The sequence below is a fragment of the Toxorhynchites rutilus genome, chromosome 3 (assembly GCF_029784135.1).
Source record: "Toxorhynchites rutilus septentrionalis strain SRP chromosome 3, ASM2978413v1, whole genome shotgun sequence".
Lineage (NCBI taxonomy): Eukaryota > Metazoa > Arthropoda > Insecta > Diptera > Culicidae > Toxorhynchites > Toxorhynchites rutilus.
In genome coordinates this window covers 109,850,784-109,868,781 of record NC_073746.1, presented here as the reverse complement: position 1 = coordinate 109,868,781, position 17,998 = coordinate 109,850,784, and the positions used below count along the sequence as shown (strand labels likewise).

General features: G+C 40.9%; 1 protein-coding gene across 1 annotated transcript; it reads left to right on the top strand.

Annotated features, from left to right (window-relative positions):
- The first annotated feature begins 12,897 nt into the window (after window positions 1-12,897).
- On the top strand, window positions 12,898-15,891 carry LOC129773429 (ionotropic receptor 21a). The gene is made up of 5 exons (XM_055777036.1): window positions 12,898-13,949; window positions 14,008-14,169; window positions 14,230-14,471; window positions 14,529-14,862; window positions 14,922-15,891. Exons 1-5 carry the CDS (start codon window positions 12,898-12,900, stop codon window positions 15,889-15,891), a joined length of 2,760 nt encoding a protein of 919 aa, XP_055633011.1.
- The last annotated feature ends 2,107 nt before the right edge of the window (window positions 15,892-17,998 follow it).

Sequence of the window (17,998 nt, the reverse complement as noted above, 5' to 3'; positions counted from 1 at the left end):
TATTGTCCCGCATGACTGGAGACCATTGAGAGTGATAGCCATACGAAAACCCAACAAGCCGGCTTGCGATCACAACTCGTATAGGTCGATTGCAATGTTATCCTGTATTCGTAAATTGTTCGAGAAAATGATTCTACTTCGTTTGGACAAGTGGACAAGTTTGGACCCGTCGTGGGAAAGGGACGAATGATTGTCTCGCGCTGCTATCTTCTGAAATTCAAATTGCATTTGCTCGTAAAGAACAAATGGCTTCTATTTTCCTTGATATCAAAGGGGCATTTAATCGATCGTGAGTTGAAAACTCAGGACCCTCATTGACCATCTTTGTGTTGTTACAGAATAGCTACGTCCACGCAACAATCATCAGCGATGGAGATCGATCCACGGTCGAAATAAGATCGATTCATCCATACAACTGCTCTGCTCTGCAAGACACATCGGGCTGCTGTTCTATAAATAACTCAACAATGATCAATCAACTGTCTCCGCTGTCCGGTGGTCCAACTGGATAATAGAAGAACAGAAAGAATACTCTTACGCCTAAATGGCTACTGTGTGAATGTACCATATGTAATGGTATAGAAGGAATACTGGTGAATGGCAACTGTGTAATGTACTAATTATAGATATATGATAACCATGTGACATGTACACGATTAAAATTCGGCTCTGTTACAGCTAAAATGCTAATGAGCCTTAAAATAAATAAATGGGATAAAAAAAGGGGCATTTGATTCAGTTTCCATGGAAATTCTCTCAGAGAAGCTTCATAATCGTGGACTTTCGCCATCTCTGAATAATTTCTTGTACAATTTACTGTCAGAAAAGCACATGATTTTCTCTCATGGCAGCTCGAAATCTTCTCGTTACAGTTTTATGGGCCTACCGCAAGGCTCCTGCCTAAGCCCCCTCTTGTACAGTTTTTACGTCAATGATATAGATGATTGTCTAACTAGAGATTGTACGTTAAGACAACTTGCAGATGATGGAGATATTTCCATCACGGGTACTAATCCCGTCGTTCTGCAAAAGTCGTTTCAAGATACCCTGAACAATATGTTCACGTGGGCCCTCAAGCTGGGTATCGAATTCTCTACGGCGAAAACTGAAATGGTCGTTTTTTTCTAGGAAGCACGAACCCGCCCAATTCCAGCTTCACCTATCCGGCAAAACGTTGCAACACTCTATGTTTTTCAAATACCTGGGTGTATATTTTGATTCTAAGTGTACCTGGGGGAGACACATTGCGTATTTGAAACAGAAATGCCAGCAAAGAATCAATTTTCTCCAAACAATAACCGGAACATGGTGGGGTGCCCATCCAGGAGACCTCATTCAGTTATACAAAACAACGATATTATCAGTGTTAGAATATTGCAGTTTTTGCTTCCGATCAGCTGCCAGGATTCATATTCTCAAGCTGGAGAGAATACAATATCGTTGCTTGCGTATAGCCATGGGGTGTTTGCATTCGACACATACGATGAGTCTCGAAGTCATGGCAGGAGTACCCCCGCTTACTCTTCGGTTCACAGAATTATCCTACAGATTTCTCATCTGTTGCAAGACCATGAATCCGTTGGTGATCAATAACTTCGAAAATCTACTCCAACTGAGTCAAGTCAAGTCCTCAGTCAAGTTTTATGTCTTTATACCATGAATATCTTACCCACGACGTGCACCCTTCACCAGGCATCTCCAACCAAGTTTGCTTCCTATATTTTTGCAATTCCTCTGTCATTTTTGATCTGTCCATGAGACAAAAAATCTATGGAATCCAAGATCATCTACGATCCAATGTTATTCCGTCGATATTTTCGGGAAAATATGTCAAAGCTAGATCTGATAAAATGTTCTTTACTGACGGTTCATTCATAAACGGGTCCACTGGCTTCAGCATCTTCAATGAAAATTCCAGTGCCTCTTTCAAACTCAAAGATCCTTGTTCCGTGTATGTCGCTGAGCTGGGTGCGATATACTACGCACTAGGGATCATTGAAACATTGCCTATCGACCACTATTTATTTTTTCAGACAGTCTCAGCTCAATAGAGGCAATCCGCTCAATGAAAGTTGATAAACGCTCATCTTATTTCCTAACAAGAATAAGACAACTATTAAGTGTTCTGGTCGAAAAATTATTCAAGATTACCTTAGCATGGGTTCCCTCTCATTCCGGGGAATGAGAAAGCGGACTCGCTAGCTAAGGTAGGCGCTTCAGAAGGCACACTTTTTGAAAGGCAAATTGCTTATAATGAATTTTTTCACATTCTTCGTCAGCACACGCTCGTAAGTTGGCAGCGCATGTGGAGTGAAGATGAGTTCGGTCGTTGGTTACACACGATTATCCCTAAGGTCTCGACGAGTGCATGGTTCAAGGGATTGAATGTAGGTCGTATTTCATTCGCGTGATATCTCGCCTTATGTCCAATCACTACAACCTAAACGCGCATCTTTATCGCATTGGGCTCGCAGCAAGCAATCTATGTGAATGTGGCGATGACTACCACGACATCGAGCATGTTGTCTAGTCGTGTATCCGGTTCAATGCTGCCCGCTCTCAGCTTTCCAGAGCATTTAGGGCACTAGGCAGACAATCGGTTATCCCCATCCGGGATATCTTAGGTAGCCGCGATCCTGATCTTCTGCTTCATCTATACCTGTTCCTCAGAAACGCCGATGTCAACGTTTAATGATGTTTCCTTCGTTGTGTCCCCGTTTCATATCCCTCCTATCCGATCGATAAACTTTTACTTAGTCGCGGCAATACATACACACACTCTTTACAGATGCACGGGCCGAAGGTTGTGCAGTCCACTGATCATTCAACAAGAGCCAAAGGTTGTACCGCTCATGACAACTCTACACGAGCTGAAGATTGTTCCGCCCAATGACTATTCTACCTTGGACTCCTCGAGTCAAGAGAGATGCACCACGATTGATATGAGGTACAGACTAGGGGGGCGTCGCTGATTAATGATCAGTTGCACCCCCAAATAGGAAGTATCTCGTGTCGGCCACACATACAGAGTACTGGAGACTGTACCATCCCAATTATGAGAATCTTTGTAATACTAACCTCGAGCTAACCGCGAGTAATCGGTTACATATTACTAACATAGTCGTAAAACAAAAATTGTCAAAATATTGAACTCCCGGCCCCGTCAGGCTAACGCCATATGTGCCCTAATAAAATATACATAATTTGGAAAAAAAAAGTTATAGGAAGTTGTGTCCAAGATACAACCGCATTGTTGACGTAGAACTACGCTGTTATTTTATATAAGTCGCTTGTTTATACCTTCGGATATTATTCTATACTGCTGTGAAATTTTAGAAACAACTGCTTAGTAGAATAATCTCTGAAATGTTTTTTCATTGTAGAACCAGTTGACTATAATTCATTGATGATTCATTCTTACCCTCGCAGAACAACACACTAGCTGATCATATGTCGCAATTAATATCATGTCAATGTATTGAAAATTTACGTCGAACGCTATTCCGGTGGCCTTTCTCACAATTGACATAGACTCGGCTACAGTCGATTATATACATGTTGGAACAGCACCATTATTCCACATCTCATAACTACATCAATATGTCTTTGGCACCGCGAGGAAACAACAACAATGACAACACATGCAAGTATCAAATATCATGCTACATGTTATTTAGTGTTGCCTCAGTGGAATTACACCTCTGGGCATCGTTCGTACAACCTAAACCAAGCGCCAAACAAGCGTTCGCCATAGCACGCATACAGAGCCATATATCGGTGGCTTGAAACTACTGAGAATATTGACACTTCTCAACATTTTGCGTTATTCTCAAAAGAAACGATTCTGTTTATATTACTGGCCTCGAAAAAAGTTGCATTACTTTCTCATGCTCGAGATAAGCGCAGCTGTCACCCTTAGTGGAGGAAGTTTTGCTACTAGCAAGCGAAATCTAATCACATACAACATTCCAGAACGACATTTACTTTCTTGGTGTCTAAACATGCTAAATAAACTCTTTTTGTTACTATCAACAACCTCGAAACAGTAGCATTGCTTTATTATGATCAAAATTAGCGCAATCCTAGTTGAAGGCAGTTTTGCGACTGGCTCACGAACCCAAATAACTTATAACATTCCGGTACGACATTCAAGATGCTTGGTATTCCCCAAATGATTTATTGGCGCACAAACTTGATGCCTGCTTCGCCATAAAGTCAGTTTAATGCATTCATGCAATGTCAAAGGCACCAACGAAGCCCTTATGATGACGAAAAACAAACAATGTTAACTGCTTGGAAAAATACTGAATTATGCCACACAGCTTGTACTCTGCTCTAACACCCATCGATGCGAATTCGCTGATGAGTTTGTCAAGAGCGACCGCCTTCACCACCAGCGGGGGGAGATTGATTTTGGTTGCTGCCTGGGTAAAGGCGTTTACATTTTCGACCGAAGCGCCGAAATCGCCTATTTTGCTGTTGTTCGTTGCGGTGTCACACTCGCGAAGGCTCGGTTCAGTGCGAGCGCTTTTCACTGCACCAACTTCGCGTGCATCATTAGATGACGCTTGCCTCGAAATTTGATTACCCCTGGCAATGCGTTCGCTTTTTGCAGTGCTTGAGCCAGCCTTCCTCTTCTTCTTGCTCATCACACATTACGCGAAGCGTCCAATTTATGACGCGGAAAAAAACACACGATACGAATAACGCCAAAAACGAACTGAAAAAACCACACGACGATATCCAAGTTGGATTACCACTGGTGGGGTCCAATCCTAGATCGAAGCGCAGCGAAAGCAAAGTGAACTGGATTGCTCAACAGTCCGATGCCGAATGAAAGTTTGTCTCAGCGAGATCCACTGTTTATACTCTAGGCAAGTATTCCCCTTCATTCTTCTACTTTTCCTTTGCTCTCGGAGACTTTGAATCCTACGATTTCCCCTCCGTTGGTCGTCGATAAGTTGCTCGTTATTGACAGCTCTGTTCGGGAAAGCACACAAATGGACAGAACAAATGTATGGGAAAATTGAAACACTTAAAGTTTTAATGTATTTTAACCATTTACGAACCAGGAGATTCTAATGTATAGCATATTAAACAAATCTTAGGGAATTTCCGATTAGTTTACTATGTAGATCACCAAAATCCGTTCGCGGCAAAAATAGTTATTAACGTTAACTTTATTTCATAAAAACGTGACCTGTTTTCTGATTTGGCAACCTTAATGAAAGACGTAGTTCTACGTCAAAACAAAACCTAAATTTTTGCAAACGTAGCATTTTTCCAAGAATGACTAGTTAATTAACTTTAGTTTGATATGTCGACCATCTAAATCGGATCAGTAGTTCACAAGTTATGAATTTATGAAAAATGTCATTTTTGGAAAAAAGGGGAAAAAGTCGATATTTGGGAACACCCTAAAATGAAAATGGGCACCCTAACAAAAATTTTTTTTAAAAAATACGGGTCTAATGTTTTGCGATAAAGAACAAAACTACCACTTTTCACGAAAATCTAAGAACCACTATAACGGTTTGCCATGGAATGGCTGTATATGGATATTGGAAAATCAATAGTCTGGATTTGTCTGGATTTTTGTTAACATTATTTATATTTAATTGCGAATTTTATTGAACATTTTCACGAGAACGTTGTTTGATGTTTTTGGAAGCAGACACGGTTTGCTGACGAGCAATGACAATGAAGTGTCTTTCTCAAGACAGGTAAAGAAGGAGCTTGGATTGAGTTTGTCCACGAGGGCCCTTCTCAGGATTAGGACTGCGGAAGTTTAAAGTCTCTCTAATTCAACACAATCAATCAATCAACATTTTTACGTCTGATGTGTAAAAGATAGTTTAACAGTTATTTCATCTCATCATATATCGACGCATTATACTTAAACTTGATGGTTGTAGACATGTGCTCCAAACCACTTTCTTTGGTGTTCAGTAAATTTTTGGGATAAATTATCTTAATTGCGGAAATGCCATTTCACCACCACGGGTAGTTGTGGCTAGAACTTTACCCCAAAACTTGATTATATTGGTTCGTTCATCCGGAGAATAGTTTCCAAAATCAACATTGCACAGCTCTCTGAATTCCTCATCAATTAGCTGAATCATTTCTCTGGGAACCAGATCGGGAAAATTTTCAGTAAGCGGTAGAATGGTTTTATGTTTTCTACTGATGACATTGGGCGGCACCAGCATGGGCAGATTTATCATAATCGAGCCGTTGAAGTTGATACATTACATTAGCCTTAAATTCGTTGAGCCAATCAACAGATATTTTTTCCATTATTTACGTACTCCCTAATGAGTGGTTCAGCCGTTGTTCCAACCTACACATTTTCCTAGCTCTCGTAATTTTGTTGATCAAACGCAAGTTTATTGATCAAACGCAGATCTCTTAGCGTTTGCATGAGCTCATTTGTGAATAAAATATCCAAAATATTCGTGCTGAAAAGTCATGAAATGCTCGAATGAAGAATCGGTCAAACTCTCACTTTGAAATAGCTTGTTCATGTTGTTAATCACTATGGGTATGTGCGACAAAAATGTCAAATAAATATTGGTCTACCACTTTGGCGTTCTCAATATGATTAATATGCTTCACAAATTCAAAGTAGATTTGGAGTAGTTCATATCTCTTTGCACTACTTTTCCAGTGAAAGCCATCCAGTCTTCAGAGAACAAACGCAGCGCTGCGCTTGAATTGAATTTTCATCAGCGCGCGCTCAAAGAACACTCGTATTCTCTCTTGGTGCGAAGCGCACAGAATTCATGCGCGTCTCATTCTATATACACACACATACACATCAAATTCTAGCGCCCGCCTTGGCTTCGTTCGTTCTAAGCAGACATAAAAACAACAACGCGCCCCCATTTGAACCGTATACGCTTGTTTGAAGAAAAATATCTCAACAGAGAGAGCAATCCAGATTCAAGCGCGCAGTATAGAAATACGGCGCAAGCACGGCGCAAATTTCAGTGTAAAACTCAGCTTAAAACTGGGCGCAAGAACGGCGCTGACATCCAAACATTTCATCCGTGTTTCGGAGCGTGCTCATTCGCCAGAGCGCGTGTGTGCACAAGGAGTGGGAGCTCAACTGGGTACAAAAATCTTGTTGCACATCAGCGCCGAGCTGCATTCTGAAGACTGAAGCCATCTAATCGCGCATGGATGCAGCAATTTTAAGGGTTTTAATTCAAGATTTTTTTGAATCTCATCACACTTACTAGTCCGCAAGGGACGGCAGCTGTTGATTTGCTCAATTTCATCTGGAATATGCTTGCACGCATACGAAAGGCATAAGGTAGAACTATAGCAAATACACTTCATAATGAAAAGCGATGGACAATCTCTTTTAAGTAAAAGCGCCAAATGAGTTGCCTGATGAAGTCATGTTCTTTGTTCCATCAGCTTCATAGCCAATCAAATAAATTTGGAATGCAATTTTGTCCCTCTCTAACAACGAAACCATCTTGTCATACAACGTTCTAGATTCCGTTACGGTAACCTGTATAAGGTCATAAAACCAATCTTTCACGAACAATATACCATCCTTCCTATAGTTAGTTCCGACCACTAAGAGATGAGCACCCTGTTTGACCGAAGCCAAATATTCGACTCTTTTTGACAGATAAAATTTCATCAACGTATACTGATCAAATATATTCGATACAAAACACGACAAGCAAATATTCAGTCATCGGATGCCTAAACTTTTTTTTTGGTCTGTTCGTAAAAACCTGTCGGTACATGGTTGAGTAGCCTTAAATATTTTAGTCGAATTAGTCGAATAATCAAACTGAACGGATTGCTTCGCAAATGGTTAATGAGCTTCTCGTGGTGACAAAGGACGGTCTGGGTATCCGGAAGCTTCACCAAAGTCTGGTAGATTCCAGATAAATCCGGAAGTCTGCCAACCGTTGGTTAAGCGGGTACACTTGACATCATTTTCTCATCAAAATTCAACAAAATAAATAGGTGTAAAATTATATAAATATAAATTTAATTGTAAATATATTAACCCTTGACGAACGAGCGTGTTTTTCTAGAACGATGACCAGTTGGTCGACGGGTTTTTAAGGAAGGAAGGAAGGAGGGAAGGTATTGTATTATAGAGACTTTAAACTTTTGCAGCTCATTCGTCTCTAGCCTTGAGAAAGGCCCTTTGAAAACTCTACTCTATTCTACTCCAGCGCTACCACCTCCGCCCTCTTGCCTTGAGAAAGGCACTCGATCCCTCGCCGTCCAGCCCGTCCAACAACGATGTTGTCCAGTCGGTGTCCACACAAAGAATGGGGTTTTTAAGAAATTAAGTGCTTTATTTCTAGAGCGAGAAAATGTGCATAATTAATAACGCTTTATTGGATTTTATGGAAACTTTCAGTAGTAATAGGTAGTATATGAACATACCTGTTCATACCATACAAAAGGATAATGAAATGAAAATTTCAGAAAAATAATGGGAGTTGGAATAAAGGAATAGATGTGTGAATGTAATGTATTTATTTGTTTAAATTTATAACCTAACAGAATTCCCTGAAATATAACGGAATGCTCCAGATCACGTTGCATGCATAAAAAAGGCATAACCTAACTGAATTCTTAAAATATAACGGTTTTGATTTTTTTTGAATTTTTGGCCAACTTCAAAAATAAAAAAATTACAGGAGAAATGATTTTCTGTTGCATCATGTTACTGGTTTTGCAGCACATCATGATTTTCAATAATGAAATTTATTTTTTGTTATCAATACCTCCGAACGTTCACGTTTTCTTACTTACGATCATGAGTCCAATCGCAGAACTGTTCATTGATTCATCTTCTAATGGTCCCTTTACAAATTGCTTTTAATATAAATTTCCTAGGACTTCTATCAAAACTCGTCATTATAATATCAGATTTTTTTCAGATATAATTCTCGTTCAAGATTTTTCAATCACTTGCAAATAACATGTTTCTCCGTTATATCGAATAAATGTTTGATACAGAAAATATGACAGAATGAAGATAGCTCTAAATCGGATAATACCTTCTTCGAGTTTTGCTCTTATCAACACATTCGGCGATCCATTTTTATTTATATAGATGGAAGAAGATATAGGAGTACGTTTTATCACATAAAATCCATTTCCACTTTCGAACAAAATACAATTTCGTTGGCGCAAACATCAAATGGACTAACAACGCTTGTCACTATGTAGTTGTAGAACAATTTCGAATTGAATTTCGCGAATTTTTCCATTTCCCTTCAGAGTTTTTCGAAAATTTTCGATTGTCATGTTTGGTTGAAATATGTGTAATAAATTTATGGGATCCCCTCTCCATTCCATAGCAGGGAGGGGTGTCATACCATCATAGAAACATTTCTCGTACCCAAAAACCCTCACATCTCAAATTTGGCTCCATTTGCTTGATTAGTTCTCGAGTTATGCAGAAGTTTGTGTTTTTGTGTTGGAATGTTTCCCTAACACAGATTTCAAAACCATGGAGCCTGAGGAAATCGACATTGCAAAATTGATGCAAGCTGCGGGTACTTTTGTACTCGATTGCGTTTCTGGAAATCGGAATGTTTCTCTAACAGACTTCAAAACCATGGAGCCTGTGGAAATCGGCATAGAAATTTAGATGCAAGCAGTGGGAACTTTCGTACTCGTTTGCGGTTTTGCAAATTGGAATGTTTCCCTAACATAGACTTCAAAACCATGAAGCCTGGGAAAAGATGCAAACTACGAGTACCTTTGTACTCGCTTGCATTTTTGCAAATCGGAATATGTTTTCCCAATACAGATTCCGAAACCAAGAAGTTGGGAGAATCGGCATTGCAGATACATTCAAGTCGGCAATACTTTTATACACCCAAACATTTTTACACTCCATAATTCGTTTTGCTATCACGGTCCACAAAAGCGGGTAAAAATGCAACGCTTTGGCTCGATTATTCAAGACTGCATTGGAATATATCCCTTCATGTCGCCAGCTCACTGAACTTCTACACATATCGTTTGATGATTAGGCAACATGTTGATAACTACTACCATAATGCATGAATTGTCTTAAATTGAGATTTGTTTGCAATTGAATTCGTAAAAAGTTTCATTCATTCACTATTTTAATCAATACACAAAAGATAGCACTGCGCAGCGGCGATATCGTACAGAACGAGGGTCATCCGAGGTGGGATTATTGCTAATTGAAGAAATACAATTGATTACTAAACCAACGGCAGTCCTACGCCAACCTTGCGGTTATATCATAGGTATAACCCATCCATAATTTTTTCCTCTTATTTTTCTTCTACGTCTGTGTTTGTGTTCGTTGGTGCAAGTTTAACCTATTCGCTCGTATATTTGCACCCTTTTCACTATACAGCGCCGCTCTCTGAGAGTGGCGGTCTAGCGAAGCCAAGCCAATCTAATGCAATTAGGGTTTGCTCATTTTTTATCAGCCAAATATTTACGGTCGTTGCTTCTGCATTTGTATTTCCGCAATCATAGAAGTTGAAATGAGAGATTGCACTGTAATTCTTTCTGAGATAGCTTTAAACTTGGATTGATGAAGGTGGTGCAAATGTGTCGGGCTCGGGTCCTTACTTTACTGTATTGTGTTATTGTTGTCCTATTTTAAATCGCGTATATATCTGTGTCTGTAGATCACATTATCATTTCTGTAACCTTGTTGTGCATATACAAGTTCCTGTTTTTGTACTTCAAACATCTTTAACAGTGTATCTGCTGGAGACTGTGTAAAATTGTAATTATTGTATTTTTTGTATTAGTATTATTTGTAGAATATAATACTAGAATATAATATAAACTTTTAAGAGTTCTGTGTTTGGTTTTAGTTATCTGTAGTACATGTTTGACGTCTGACCTTCTTAGGTTTTAAAATAACTTCGGTCGCTGCGATTGAATAATATTTTTAAAGATAAAACAAGTGACGAACATCGAAATACATGACCTTCTCAGGTTAAGAATATATCGTCGATTAGAGGAATACTAAAAAGGTTTCTAAGCGACCTTCTCATGTTGTCAAAAATAGGTTTGGTCTCCATGATTGAATCTATATATAGCTATATATATATAAAAATGGATTTCTGTCTGTCTGTCTGTCATTCTTTGCGTGGACACCGACTGGACAACATCGTTGCTGGACGGGCTGGACGGCGAGGGATCGAGTGCCTTTCTCAAGGCAAGAGGGCGGAGGTGGTAGCGCTGGAGTAAAGTAGAGTAGAGTTTTCAAAGGGCCTTTCTCAAGGCTAGAGACGAATGAACTGCAAAAGTTTAAAGTCTCTATAATACAATACCTTCCTTCCTTCTGTCTGTCTGATTCTTATGGACTCTGAAACTACTGAACCGATCAACATGAAAATTGGTATGTAGGGGTTTTTGGGCCGGGGAAAGTTTTCGTGATAGTTTGAGACCCCTCCCCCCCCCCTCTCTAAGCAATAAATGTTTCTATGGTGGTTAGACTCTCCACCCCCCTCTCTAAGGGGGAGCTGCCATGCAAATGAAAGACAAATTTCTGCATAATTCGAAAACTAATCAAGCAAAAGGAGCCAAATTTGTCATGCGAATGTTTTGAGGGACACGAAACGTTTCTATGGTGAATAGACACTACTTTCCCCTCTCTAAGGGGGAGCTGCCATACGAATGAAACTCAAATTTCTGCATTATTCGAGAATTAATCAAGCAAATGGTACCAAATTTTGCATGTGGAGGTTTTAGGGTGCAATAAATGATTCTATGGTGGTTAGATACTCCTCCCCCTCTCCTAGGTGGGGCTGCCATACAAATGAAACACAAATGTCTGCAAAACTCGAGAATTAATCAAGCAAATGAAATCAAATTTAGCATGCGGAGGTTTTAGGGTGCAATAAATGTTTTTACGGTGGTTAGGCACTTGTGAAGTTGGCCTGTTTTGCAACTAGGCGACACATTTGCAATGTCGCGACTATGGTGGCATTCGTTAGCTAAGGGTTGATACAAATTACTCACAAATACTGGAGTAGGCACTTCATTTTTGAAAAAATATATAAAAATCGCACGTTATTGATATTTAAAAAAACAGTGTTTTGTGACGTTCCTGGTGACTTTCTTTCTATTTGACTAATGTAATCTCTTGAATTAAATTAGTAAATGAGTCTATTCAAGTTCCAAGAGATTCAGAACGCAAATGCCAAAGGTTTCATCTTATTAGAACTTATGTGCACTCATCTATTTTTTGAGCTTTTGAAAAGTACAACAATAATACTTTCAACTAGAAATCAAGTTGAATCACGTTATACAACTTAACTGTATCTTGAAAGTTTCAAACAAGAACTTGTGTTAATTGATGGGGGTCAATTTTTAGACCTCGTCGACTCCCAAAACCAATTTCCGTTCATATCCCATATATCCGACCCCTGAGAAAACAATATTGACCCCAAGGGGCACTAGACAATGCCTACAAACTACAATATGTTATTTGTCAGGCGTATTTCCACTATCGCACCGTGTTGTTGGAGTGATTTTTTTCTGACTACACAATATGAACCATGCCATGTGTTATTTTTTATAACTCAACAAAAGCACTGACAGTAAAAAAAATAGGTAGTAGAAAATTACAGATTGAATAATCAAAGATGTTTACAGTTGGAATTTATATTCTTGATGCATTTGTAGTTAACGTCCAGTAGAAAAAACAAAAATCAATCATCCCGAAATACATGACCTACGGGGGCTCCAACGAATCATAACCCTATGAGCATGAACAAATCATAGCGAAGGGTTCAAAAGGTGACGGCATTTCATACATTTCTAATACGAATCGGTGTGCCGCGGAGAAAGCAACTGTCCTATAAAAGCAGCGTCCATCGTTCGTCCTGCGGTTTAGAGTTTGTGGTGAAAATGAAGCACGTTATTCTGGCGATTTTAATTTGTTTTCTCTGGTTAGAACTTCTGGTGGCAGTGCAGAACAGAGATAAGATTTTAGAGGCACTGATCGCTTACAATGGTCCGACTGCGGAAAGCAGTAGACATAAGTTTTATGAACTATCGAGTGAACAATATTTTTCCGGCGAGCCGGAAGTGGATTATGGAACCGTCATTGTGGAAAGGAAGAAACGTCTGAGTGATCCAACCTTTCGTGGTAAACCCAAAACTCGCGAACAGGTCTGGGCAAAAAACTTTGCGCATATCATAACGAATGAATACCAGGCCAAATCGTTGGTTAAGTTGCTTATTAAGGTGGTTACAAAGTATCTGCACGCGTGCATTCCTTTGATTCTGTTCGATGGGTTTGTTGAGCAAACCGAAAGCTACATCATGGAGGCATTATTCACGGAGTTTCCCATGACATACACTTGCGGGAAGATCGGACCAAATTATACGCTGGACAATCCGGATCTATTGCGCAGTGCTAGTTCCAAATGTCGCAGCTATATTCTTTTCATATCGGACGTGATGATGACCCGACAAGTGATTGGTCCGCAATTGACGGATTATGTCATTGTAATCCCACGATCCCGTCAGTGGAAGCTTCAGGATTTCCTCCGATCGAAAGATTCTCGTGATATATTGAATTTATTGGTGATTGGTGAGTCGTACTCCGTGCTAAAGGCGAACAAGGGAGATGTACCGTATGTGCTCTACACTCACGAGCTGTACACGGACGGACTGGGTTCGAGTCGTCCGATCGTGCTGACCTCCTGGATGAATGGGCGGTTTTCCCGTGTGAATGTGGATCTATTCCCAAAGAAGATGAAAAAGGGATTCTCCGGGCATCGCTTCACAATTGCGGCTGGTCATCAGCCACCGTTTGTGTTCAAAATTCTGAGCACCGACGGAGTCGGTAACATCAACATTCGCTGGGATGGACTGGAGATACGGATTCTTCAAACGTTGAGCAATTATTTGAACTTCACCTATGACATCAAAGAACCGGCGATGAGTCAGCAAGGGTATTGGAGGGTTTTGATTGTTTTGTGACCATAACTTGATGCTTGAAATTGTTCGCAGACTGGGAGATGCTGTGACGAACGAAATCTCCCGCCATCGAGCGGACATTGGCTTGGCTGGGGCATATGTCACGATTGAACGGAACGTCGGTACGGAAATGTCCGTAGCGCATTCCACGGATTGCGCGGCATTTGCGACCTTAATGTCATCGTCTCTTCCGCGGTATTTCTATGTTTAGATATTTTTTTTCTGTTACAAAGTATTACGTTGTTCATTTCTCAGATATCGTGCCATTTTGGGTCCTTTTCAGTGGCCTGTCTGGGTCGCACTTACCCTGATCTACTTGTTGGCAATTTTCCCGCTGGCTTTTTCGGACAAACTAAGCTTGAGACATCTGATTGGAAATTGGAGCGAGATCGAAAATATGTTCTGGTATGTCTATGGAACCTTTACCAACAGTTTGACATTTACCGGGGAAAACTCGTGGAGCAACACACAGAAAACATCAACGAGAATGCTCATAGGTACGATCACTTCGACTCCCTCTCTTCATCGCATTTTTAACAAGTTTTCCTTTCCAGGTGTTTACTGGGTGTTCACAATCATCATCACAGCGTGCTACACTGGGTCCATCATCGCCTTTGTCACAATGCCAGTGCTGCCGGATACGGTGGACACGGTCGCTCAACTGCGGAATGGGTTCTATCGTGTCGGTACCCTGGATCGGGGTGGCTGGGAGCGTTGGTTTCTCAACTCGAGCGATCCCGCAACGGAAAAGTTGTTGAAGAAGTTGGAGTTTGTCTCAAGCGTACAGGAAGGAATCAAGAATATCACGGGAGCGTTCTTCATTTCGTATGCTTTCATCGGGTCGAAGGCAGAGCTGAACTATCTGGTTCAGTCCAATTTTTCCAAAGAGTGAGTATCCAGCCTAAACAAAATCCCATACCTGATCTGGATGTTTTTCCATCCAACAGGTCAACCAATATGCGATATCAACTGCACGTGAGTAAGGAGTGCTTCGTTTTGTTCAGCGTGTCGTACGTGTTTCCGATCAATTCTATCTACAGAGATAAGTTCAACAACGCCATCCTGTACATGCAGGAGGCAGGCATAGTATCCAAACTGAGGAAAGATGTTTCCTGGTCGTTGCAGAAAACCAAGGACGGACGTTATCGACAAGCATCGGTAGGAGAGACTTTGCGTACTCCGACGACGACTGCCGAAAAAGGACTCACCCTCGCCGACACCGAAGGTATGTTCCTGTTGATGGGCGTGGGATACCTGATAGGAGCAGGAGTACTCATTTCGGAGTGGGTCGGAGGGTGTACGAACAAGTGTCGAGAGATCATCAGATCCAGAAGGGAGCGTCCTGATAGTTTTGTTAGCTCAAACACATCATCGGCGAACCCAAACTCGCCCCGTCGCAGACGGAGACCTTCCGGGAAGGAGTACAATCTGACGGAGAATATCGACAGCAGTTCGACCCTTCCGATCACGCCACGTCCAGCGGACGATGATAGCGGATCCGATGTGAGCGAGCGCACTCGTCATCAACGGAGTCTGTCCGAGAGCTTTCACGAGTTCAATCAAAATACACTGCATGATCTGTATGACGGACCGAACCGTAGACACTCGACTATCGTTTGTGTGGACGGCAAAGCTATGTCCGAGGAGGAAGCTCGCCGGTATGCGTCTAGGAAACACAAACACAGCAGCAGTCTTAGCTCGGTTGTTGAGCATGAAGTGACACGCTTGTTCAAATATTTGGATGATCATAAATCGACACATGAAGATCTGAGCGAACAATCGGGGAAACAGTCTACGAAAAAGGCGATTGAAGTGGCGGTGGAGGTCAACCGCTCGGTTGGGGGAGTATCAAAAGTGGTAATAGATTCTGTAGAAGAAAGTATAGATGTTCCCTTCGGAGAGAAAGTACTGTACTGAAAATTAAATTTACAGTAATTATGCTTTTTGAACGAACGGCACTGACGGACACGAAAGGAACTTACAAATCCCAGATATTTGAATAAATCAAGAGATATTTTAGGAAGGAAGGAAGGTATTGTATTATAGAGACTTTAAACTTTTGCAGTTCATTCGTCTCTAGCCTTGAGAAAGGCCCTTTGAAAACTCTACTCTACTTTACTCCAGCGCTACCACCTCCGCCCTCTTGCCTTGAGAAAGGCACTCGATCCCTCGCCGTCCAGCCCGTCCAGCAACGATGTTGTCCAGTCGGTGTCCACACAAAGAATCTATTTTAGGAGCACAATGGAGAAGACATCGTATTACATCAGGATCATTATGTGCGCAGCAAAACCTAGCGAGGGCAAACTTAGTGAAAATTATTTTCAAATTCATTTTCATATCACAGGATGTCGACTCGAAGATCGAAATAAAAATCCCTGATATTCTCTGGCTTTCCAGAAAATTCCAGATGTAGATTAGTAATCAAATTTTCTTCTAGTTCTGTTGTTTAACGTTTGCATTAAAAAAAAAAGTACTTTTTCGGATGGTGATAAAAAAAGCACACGAGGGTTGTGTCCGAGACACGACCGCATAGTTGACGTAAGATTCCGTTAGGCTATCTGTTGATTTTGGATATGTTTGAAGAATTACATCGTTAAACTCTTTGATAATGATTTGGTTTTAATGTCTCTGTTAGGAAACACATTTCGGTAGGAACAAAAATTCCCCCTACTTTCATGTATTTGCAATGTCGATTTCCCCCAGGCAACTTGGTTTTGATGCCTCTGTTAGGACTCTCACTAGGGGAACACTTTTCGGTTGGAACGAAAGCTCCCCCTCCTTTTGTGTATTTACAATGCCGAATTTCCCCAGGTAGCTTGGTTTTGATGTCTCTGTTAGGGACCCGTTAGGGATTTTCACGATGTGCTCGATTTTCGATTTTCAATTTGTTCCCCAATATGTTTCCGAAAGACGTAATCCTACGTCAAAAACTAAGACAGATACAGTAGAAACCCGATTATCCTAGCCCGACTGGTCATCGCGAATAACGAAAATAGCGGATAACAGAATAATGGGCTAAATAAGATAAAAACACGATAGAAAATATATTTCAGCATGACAATTATTTTATCAACTCCGCCTGCGAATGATGGATCTCGATAATGACATGTCCTTGTAAGAACCTGAAATTATCTTGATAATAGCATGTCCGTATAAAAACCTGAAATTATTGAGAACCAGAGCAGTGGGTCCAAAGCCCCTAAAAGGAAGATGGTTGTAATAGCTGTTATCCATGGTTATTATGGAAAGAAAGTAATGGATAAACCCCTAATCCAAGGTGTGATGTGACCCGTGCTGAGGGATGAATGGTTGGGGGGGTTTCAATCAAATAAAAAAAATAAAAAAGCCTCTAACGGAGCCTGTGGAGCACCAGGGCACCCTCCACAGTATCGTCTGCCCCCTCTGCATTAAGCGGGTAACCAATGCAGTTGACCTTCTTTACCGCGCAACTCGTGGGAATTTCATGAATAATTTAACAAAAAACAAAAATCTTCCGGGTTCCGGCAGCCTCTCTCTGTCGGAAAAAATCGTCATAGAGGTCGACTCTATGAATGTTGAAGAGGATGAAGTACTGAGCGACGCACCTGCGGTTGTTCAGTCCTGCTCCTTTTCCATCCTCAACACCCCGACTCGTTGTGAGTCGCTAGAGGATAAATGTGACGAAAGTAACGTCACTACAAAAACTGAACCTAAAGTGCTAGATTCAGCTGAGGACCACTTTTCGTGGAAGAAAAACCTCACCAAGGGTCAGAGAAAGAGGCTGAAGAGCTTGGTCGCAGCTAGGATCCCTGCAAAGGAAGCTCGACAGCAAACACTGAGTCAGCACATCTCTAGACCAGCAAAACGCCCCCGAGGATCGGACCTAGTAGACCTAGTAGTGACGAAAAACCGATTCTTAAAAAATCTTAACAAAATCTCCGTAAAAAAGCGGGGTTGAATGAGCAAAAAAAAAGATTCCCAAAACACTCAAAACAAAGACTCCGCAATAACTTCTGTCGAAACTGGAATCTCCTTCAAGGAAGCT